The 9,218-nt window shown below is 39.2% G+C and overlaps 1 protein-coding gene across 1 annotated transcript in view; it reads right to left on the bottom strand.

Annotated features, from left to right (window-relative positions):
• Nucleotides 1-2,072: 2,072 nt before the first annotated feature.
• Nucleotides 2,073-9,218, bottom strand: part of SEC61A1 (SEC61 translocon subunit alpha 1) — an 8,004-nt gene continuing 858 nt past the window's right edge. Inside the window, exons 2-12 of the mRNA XM_072420551.1 lie at nt 7,219-7,286; nt 6,972-7,037; nt 6,556-6,634; nt 5,792-5,923; nt 5,535-5,644; nt 5,297-5,450; nt 4,659-4,819; nt 4,329-4,526; nt 3,527-3,718; nt 3,368-3,444; nt 2,073-2,689 (exon numbers count right to left, since the gene is read on the bottom strand). Coding sequence (XP_072276652.1) covers nt 2,503-2,689; nt 3,368-3,444; nt 3,527-3,718; nt 4,329-4,526; nt 4,659-4,819; nt 5,297-5,450; nt 5,535-5,644; nt 5,792-5,923; nt 6,556-6,634; nt 6,972-7,037; nt 7,219-7,286 — 1,424 coding nt within the window. The 3' untranslated portion in view covers nt 2,073-2,502. The remainder of the gene's footprint in view (nt 2,690-3,367; nt 3,445-3,526; nt 3,719-4,328; nt 4,527-4,658; nt 4,820-5,296; nt 5,451-5,534; nt 5,645-5,791; nt 5,924-6,555; nt 6,635-6,971; nt 7,038-7,218; nt 7,287-9,218) is intronic.

The following is a 9,218-nucleotide window of genomic DNA, read 5'->3' as shown; positions in this document are numbered from 1 at the left end:
TGCAGATCTGAAGCTCACGTGCCTATTGTAGGTGCTTTTGGCAATAGACTGGGGTCAGCATTGGCAACCAGACTGGAGTGATGCAGCTCAATATACAGCAATCTGGGTCGGGCTCTGTAGCCTGGCATCTGTCTCTGATATCAGTAGCTGAATTTTTAATTGGTGCCACAGTAGCTGAACCCAACTTTCCTATAGGCATTAATAAGCCTTGGGCACCCATGGCCATTTTGCTGGTTCAACAGTTGGCCTACCTTACCGGAAATAGCCAAAACCTGCAGCTTTGGAGGTGCTCTGACCCAGCCGTCACAATTCGGCCCCAACTTTGTCTAAAACCTTGCCCATAAAAACCAAAATGTTTCCTGCTTCTAACTCATCACCTCCAACCAAGACCTGACCTGTTCTCATCTCCCCATTTTACCGTCAGGAGCATTGTAGCCAAGGGCTTCATCGACTTCATCCCTGAAACCTGTAGGCACAGAGCCTTTGATACCCTCCAGGTCTCTGGCACCAGACTTTGGCATTGGATGGTAAAATGGGATTGAGTCAATTTGGAAGCTGCAATTCAATTCTTCACTTACACCTAATGTAAAAAAAGAGAAATAATTACAGAATGCGATGAGGAGTAATTATTTGAATTCTTCATGGTAGTGTCACTGAGAGTTCCAAATTTTTAATCTTAGAATCTGCATGCCATGGAATTCCAATGGTTTTTCTTTTTTTTTACTTTGTATTTTAGAGCCATGAGCTGTGTATTATTATAGACACCAGTGCCATCTAGCGGTCAAATATGATACTGCATATAAGAATACAGCACTACTCAGTCAGCTGACAACTCTGAATTGTGCTTTTTTTTTTTCTTTTTTTTTTGCAAAAACAATTTCATGCCACACTTTAGAGCTCACAATCTATTCTCCTTGTAGTTTTTGGACAATTTTCGGTTTGGGTTTTGGTCACCAGGAAGTATGTAAAAATTTCAACAGCACAGCAATCAAAACTTTTCTAACCCTGCCAAATGCTATTCAAGATAAAAAAAAAAAAACATTAGGAGTGCTGTATTACTTCATCATTCATTCTATCAGCATCTTGGAGTCTCAACACAGCAGAAAGGGAGAAGCAGTCCTGTGGAGTGACACAGAAATGTGCTCATCGGTATGCTTCTTTTCCTTGCACTGTCCAGTCATGGGCTGGAAGAGAGATAAGTCTTGTTTGTGTTGCTATACTGCAGCAGAGAAAAAATTAGTTCTCTCAGATGTCTTGAAAGGAATACAAACCTTTTGGCAGGTAGAACAGCTCACATAGATGTATACAGCCATGTGCCTGGAGTTCAGCTTTAGCTATAGTACCGTTATACACAGCATCAGACTTTAGGTCCGGTTACATGAACAGACTTATCAATTTGATATATTATAATAATGAATTGGGTATATTAGAATTTCCACTTTTTTGGTATGGGTAACACCATGCATGTCCCATTGCTGCAGTTTATATCAGCTAGGTGCCAGCCAGAATCAATATGGACACAGCTGCCTATCACATTTATAGTGATAGGTGGAGGCCCCCTGCGTGTCTGTGTGGTTGTCAGGCTCACCTGTGGTTCCCTGAAGTTCAGGACTGGAAGTATTTGACAATCAGTAATAACATCATCAGTAATCCTTCCTCTGTGTTATGAACCAGGAAACCCCCAACTCTGAGTTCTCCCGTTTCATCTCTGGGATTGCCTGACTGCTAGGAGAGAAGCAGAATTTAAGCTAGAGGGCACTGGAGACATTGGGGGTCATATAAACTCCAGATAACTGACTAAAAAGAAGCTGATACTTTCCTAAAATGTTATCAGCTTCTTTGTGATATCAATAAATTTTAGTGAAAATGTTGCACAGTCGGATAGTAGTTTTTAGTAGTTCTTTAGAAAGGAGCCTGTCCTCCAACACACCTCTGCCACTGCTGAGAAGTCAGTCAGAGTCAGACTGAGAAATGAAAAAGGGGAGTATAGGATTTGAACACTGCAGGTCATAATCAATAAATTCCACCTTCAACCTAATGACTTATTAAGGATGCACAACAACACACACAAGTGGTTTTCAATAGTTTTATTGAAAAAAAAAAATGATAATAACAACAGCTCTGCTCCGACTCTGTACAGAAGCGATAACCGACAGGATGAGTTAAGTCTTCTATAGGAAAGACTTTAATTAGGTGCCCTTTTTGAACTCATGCTCACAATAGGCAAAAATTAAAATATTTTCCTGAAATGAAACAAAAAATAAAGTTCTTGCACACTGTCCACAAATCTATAAAATGGGCCGAAACTGATAAAAAGGGAAAAAAAAAAAAAAAAATGAACAAGAAGTAGGTTGTTTGGTGAATGGACACCAGCTGGGTGACGCGCCTGACCCTCTCTGAAGTCCTTGGAATACGATCTTATAAAACACTTGTTCCAAGTCACATGATCAGCGCACATCCTGCTCAGAGGACCGGCCATGTGGAGGGGATGGATTTGTGTTTTTAGAAGAGAAGAGCACCCATGCTTCCGACTTCGCTTTGTTCTTTGACAAAGATTTCAAAGTATTGGTAGATGATGGTGACGGCCAGTAAAATTCCGGTACCGGAGCCGATGGCGCCCAAGAAATCTGCCAGGACAGAGAGGGCACCGATGCAGAGACCACCAAACGCAGCGGCTGTTGGGATGTACCTAAAAAATTAAGGTAAAGATGGTAATTTATGGTGAACTTCAAATAATTTTCCTTCAGCTGGGTGTTTACCAGACCCCAGCCTCACCTCATCTTATATCTGCAACAGTAAATGTGAAACCTAAAGACAGGAAGTCTCACTGCAGCAAAACATGAAGCAACCGACCACACAAAGTGTCCTAGTTATCATACTGCATAAAGCAAAGCTGTATGGGCAACTTCCAACAGAGAGAGAAGGGCCAGAGGTTCTATCACCATTTCCAAAGCATGGCTGGATATTGGCATTACCAATGCAGGCTGTGGCCTGGTAAGGCATATCACATAGATACCCAACATATATGTTAAAACCATTAAAACGTTCCTACGAGTAATAAAAGGCTTTTAACTTGCCTGCCTCCAGTCTTTACCGCTGCTGTTCCTGTATGGTATGTGTGCTATAGCCACCAATCATACAAGGCTATAATAAATATTACACACACACATATATATATATATATATATATATATATATATATATATATATCAGCCTCTCCTATTTAAAATGTTATAGTGATAGGTTGGAAGTGTAAACTCGGTTATGTTCACTTCCAAAAGTAAACCGGCTAAAACACTATTTTCTAGTTTACAAGATCATTGACTGACATCTGCAGAAAATGAAAGCGCACACTTCTCCGACTCACCTGTTCAGTTCATGCACCATGGAGGTTTCTCTGTGTCCTCTCATCACCATCTGCTGCTCTTTAAGCTGCTTTGCAACCTGCAGACAAAACAGAGAAAGGTTCATGCAGTCTGATTTTACAAGGAGAACTCTAATGTCGGCCATTGGGGGACACACTTACATCTTTAGCAGAGGACCCGGACACTTCAATCCAGGTCTTGGAGAAAAAGGCCCAGGAGCCCAGCATGAAGACTATATAGACCACAGCATGGACAGGATCGTCTAACACCGAACCAAACGACTCCGGCGGTGATAGGTAGTAACAGAGGCCACCCACTGGGTATGCCCGAGCTGGACCACCTGTGGAGGTATCCTATAAATAGAACAAAAAAATATGTTTTCTTGGTATGTAAAAGGACAAGCAAACATTAAAACAGCATTCAGAAGATGCCAATGTAAATGACAAATGTGTAGACATACACATATACAAGATAAGCTGTGTGCTTCTGTCAACTACACAGCAGAGGTATTATTACTCCATATCGATTGCTGAAATGAACATATACAGAATTTTCTAAACTTTATTAATGCAACTTTACTCTTAGAACAAACTGATCTTTGCCTTATCCTGCTGTCTCTCATTCTTACTGAACCAACTAGAAGGCCTGTCTTTATTATTACAACTTGGCAATCTCAGTCGTAACAAGGAAAGAATAAAAAAAGCATTAGTAATAAGTATCTGCCTGCTGCAGTGGCTGCTTCTTACAGCTTCACAAAGCATTGCCAGAAAGATATATGGACATTTTCTATTGTCTAACATGGAGAATGGGAGAGGGGTTTAAATTGAGCTCAGTATTTGCCAGAGATGAGCTATAATGTTCCTCCACTAAGTGATACTGTTACAGAGAGAATCAAAGTTTACGCACAACCATAAGAAACTATATTAGGATGGACAGTTATATAGCAGCTTTAATGATACTCACAGACCAGGTGCCCAGGAGGTTGACAAGCAGGTTACCACTGAATCGGGCAGACAGCATTTGAGAGATGACGTACACATTGGAGACAAGAGCGGACTGCAAGATAATGGGGATGTTGGAGGTGTAGAACAGCTTAATGGGGTAAGTGTTGTACTGGCCACGATAACGGGCAGATTTGATGGGGAGGTCCACTCTGAATCCCTGCAAAGAAAAAAAAAATATTAAAACTATAGAATAAAAAACCCTCAGTGTTTTTCCTTAAATTGTTTGTGCAGGGAAGCTAAATGATCTTAAAAAAAAAAAAAAATGTGCAAGCACACACTCTGAACACACCTGGAAGTAAATAACCACAGCAAAGACAAAGATGGTGGCAATCAGGTTCATGAGGTTGGGCAGGTTCTGGCGGTAGAAAGCCTCTCGGAGAGCGCGGACTTTATCGGTACGAGTGGCGAGGAGGTGGAAAAGAGCGATGATTGCTCCCTCAAATTCTGTGCCTGTAGACAGAGAACAAACAAATTTAGCAGGAAATTTAACAAAACCAACATGAACATTATATTTTAAAAGCAACGTTTGTGGTTAATAAAATAGCCAATTTCAGGATTTACATCCAAATCAGAAGTATTCTTATCAGCATTTTGTCAGATCTATTACTTCCATAAAAAGTATTTGATATGAATTTTAAATTTTATGCTTTTCAAATTACCATTCATTAATAATACAGATTAAAAGGTTTTTCCTTTTAAAACAACGCAATTAGTTTCCCTGCTAAATGATTACTGTTTCAATAAGAATGTAAATACAGCTTGTACCAAGAATAAACCAATTAGCTAAGAAGTCCAAAGAAGCTTAGTAATTGGTCCTTCAAACATTTGCCAGAAGAAATTATAGTCTTACACAACTCTATTTAGATTTCAACTAAGAATACATATTATCAGATTCGCATACACACAGTTAAAGTCTGCATGCTATACCTCTGCCAGTATTGACTGTAGTAGGGCTGAAGGCTTTCCATACAATGGTCTCACAAATGTTGGTTGCAATAAAGAGGGAGATTCCAGAGCCCAAACCATAACCCTTCTGGAGCAAGTCATCAAGAAGCAGAACGATGAGACCGGCAACAAAAAGCTGGAAATAAAACAGAAGAAATGAGCGAGCTGTATAGAAGACTAGAATCCATGAGAACAGAAGTAGTCTGAACCAATAAATTACCTGGATGGTGATTAGAAGACAGATGCCTGCACCCATCTCTGAAGGATCTCCGTACATTCCTGTCATGACATAGACGATGGCCTGACCAATTGTAATGATCATACCGAACACTGCAAGACGGGGGGTAAAAGTCTATTACATTCTAAAGATTTTTATATAGTGGGGATGAAAGTATTTCTTTGCCATTACTCTTACAAGCTGCTTAAACAATACTCCCAAAACATTCAAAGGATAAACAAACGACAAAAGTCACTTACATTTCTGTGCTCCGTTGAACAATGCTCTGTCTTTTGGCGTGTCTCCCACCTCAATGATCTTGGCACCAGCCAGAAGCTGCATGATGAGACCAGAAGTGACGATTGGAGAGATACCCAGCTCCATTAAAGTACCTGAAGGAATTAGAAATTGTCATCTCAGAGACTAAGACAGTTGTGCATCACTACATTAGGATCAGGTTCAACCTCCAAAAGGCTCATGATTTCAACAAATGCAACATACTCTCTGGTGAAAACACTTTAATACTTTCTTTATACATAACAGATACAAGGCACCCAAAGCTTCCTCTAAGATTCAAATTTTCAGCACTGTTATGTTATAGAGAAGAGATTTCCTCTCCTGGAGAACAAATTAAAGAAAATGGGAGTTGTAATGTAATCTCCATAACCTAAGGGAACAGGGTTTTGGAGTCCAGCAGAAGAAACTCAGGCAGGGCTTACAGTACTGTTTGGGATTTTAAAGCAGCAGAGGCAATATTGTTCTCTACAAGAAGTTGAGCCCACATTATTTGTGGCAGAAATTGCTATTTGTTTGTGGCTATTTTTGTTCGGTAGTGTAAAAAATAAAAGGACACAAAAAAAAAAAAAAAAGAAGAAGTGTTGTCTACAGGAGCCAGATGTCTTGCTTGCGGTTGTCATTACCTTTTATCTAATCACTGAGTTAAGAAAACAGAGCCTCTACATTAGGGGACAATAAAGCAAAAATTTGGTTTGTGAAGAAGAATTATTTCAAATTGCTGCAATACCTCTGTTAGAAGCCAAGATAACTCTCATCCAGTAAAATGGATCTGCAGAGTCTGAGGACATGATACCAAAGAGGGGAATCTGGAAAACAAAGCATATGCAGGTTAGATGCAAACCATAACTTAAACCTAAACTAAATAACCTTTAAAGTTTAACATGTTGCAAACAAAGAGTAAAGACTGCCAGGCCATACAATGTTTGAGGACAACCTGTGGTATACTTCTGTCTACTTTCTAAACATTGTGACAGCCCCTGCCCGCCCTTAAAGTACATTTACCCAGTACAGAGCACCACAGTTGGTGTCTAGAAAACAAATTGCTTTTTATATTTTATGATTAATGTCTAAAGGGAAATAATGCTTTTATTAGGACATTAGCAATAACTCCTGTAGTTAGATCACCAATATATGTGTACTTACCTGACAACATACTAAGAAGATGAATAGGGTGATGGCTGTCCATAATACTTTTTCTTTAAACTGGATCTGCAAGACACAAAGTAGATGAGAATGATGGGAGACCGTTTGATAGTATTCCTTAATACCAAACCGACGGTGATATTGCTGTGTTAATGTGTAACGAAAAACTATAAAAAAAACAACAAACAGCTTCTACCTATGCTGATCAAAAGAATATTGGCTGATGCGGAAAGAAAAGGGAACTTACCTTTCGTTCTGGTTTTTGGATCTCTGGCAATATTGCACAGAAGGGCTTAATTACTTCAAGGAATTTGACTGTAAGAGGAAAAAAGAGAGAAAGATTAGAAAATATTCATATAAAAGGATGTGCTGTGTGTATTTAGGTGTAAATTTCACTTAGTTTAACACTACAAAAAAATCTGATATTTGTCAAATCCAATAAAGAACCAAAAGGTTTTATATACACTACTGGTAATGTACTTAAATGTAACCTTCATACAGGTCAGTGATGGAGATATCCAATCTTATTTGGATACAAAAATAAAATATATATTTGAGGAACTCTGATAAGAAGCATTAGGGCTCATGACCAAAGACCAGCTGATAATGGGAGAAGAATCTGAATTTGCTCAGTGCGACTGATCTCAGGTGTAACTAGTTTTAAATACATTTCAAATACTCAATATTTTTAATAATCCTGGTAAATCACTGCTTCCTATTGAACAAAAACACTTTATATCTGTCTTGTCTCAGTGACTATGTTTCCCGGGGCATGGTTTAAAGATTTTCATATCCAAATTCTAAGCGCTTACATCAATACTCTTGCTGATCGCCTGAGGACAAATACAAGTATGTGCAATGCCCTTACATGTACAGTATGATCAGAGTAGAGAAGCCTCAGCGATCCCTGACAGCTCATAACATTTGTTAGTATTGAGGATTGTGGAATCAATATGGAGAGTGGATAAGGACTGAGCAAATCCTCAATACCCCATATAAACCCCAATACTAACACAAGCCCCATATAGATCCTCATTACCCTATATAGATCCTCAGTACTGGTCTGTACCCCACATAGACCCCAATCCTCAATACTAACACAAGTCCCTTAAAGATTCTGATCTGCTGGTAGATCCAGGATGAGGATGGCTTGAACTATACATATTTAAACCAAATCATATATCCAGCTGGGGGGCTTTTACCTAACACAGACCGCTCCCCTCTATCCCTGGTCTAACTATCAGACTCTATAGATCAATGTTTCTCATCTAGGATGCCTCCTGAGGTTGCGCGGGGTTCCTTGAGCAATAAGCAGTTTGTTCCTCTCAGGTCAGTATAAATGAAATCAATCTTTTTTTTTTTTTTGGGCTATCTGTAAGGGTAACATTCTTCCCAATGGCCAGCAATGTAAGAGACATTCTTCCCACTGACCACCACACTAATGTACTGTGAGCTGTGGATATAAATTATATTATTATATTATAAGGGGTTCCCTAAGACCTGGAAGTCATTTTAAGGGTCCCCATGTTAAAAGGTTGCTATAGATCAGTGTTTCCCAACCTTTTTAACATGGGGGAACCCTTGAAATAACTTTCAGATCTTCAGAGAACCCCTTCCATATTTATTTTATCCACAGATCACAGTACATTAGTGTGATGGTTAGTGGGAAGAATTCCTCTTACATTTCTGGCAATTGGGAAATATATCACCCTTACAGGTAGCCATAAAGATCATTGGGGGTCACTTAAACTGACCTGAGAGACACAAACTACTCAAGGAACCCGGGCTGAGAATTTCTATGGGGACATTAGATTGTGAGCTCTATGGAAGAGACGCTGATATAGGCTCTCTGTATGAAGGAGGTGATTTGAAAACATAATAAAATGGAAAAACTTTAATGCAGTTCTGGAATCTCAAAAGGTTTACCACGCAAATGCAAACTGTTTTACAATTTGGTGCAGGAGCCCCATATCTCTTAATGAAAATCTCCAAGATAAATCAAAAGTTGTTTTTAATAAGCCACAGATTCACATTTGTGAAGTGATTTGATGTAATTCAGATACATTACACAGTAGCTGTAACATGAATGTAAATTTAAAAAAAAGATACATTGTAGTGAACTTCCCAATGTGATGTAAGAATGACCAAGCCTCCGATGTGAGGAAGTGAATTATTCTGCTTGTAGTGCATTTCCTGCAGCTACATCCCCGCTCACCAAAACATCCAGCAATATACCTGTATGGATCT

Source organism: Pyxicephalus adspersus, chromosome 8, assembly GCF_032062135.1.
Source record: "Pyxicephalus adspersus chromosome 8, UCB_Pads_2.0, whole genome shotgun sequence".
In the NCBI taxonomy this organism is placed as follows: domain Eukaryota; kingdom Metazoa; phylum Chordata; class Amphibia; order Anura; family Pyxicephalidae; genus Pyxicephalus; species Pyxicephalus adspersus.
Note: the sequence above shows the minus strand (reverse complement) of the source record. Positions and strands in the feature narration are given on the sequence as shown.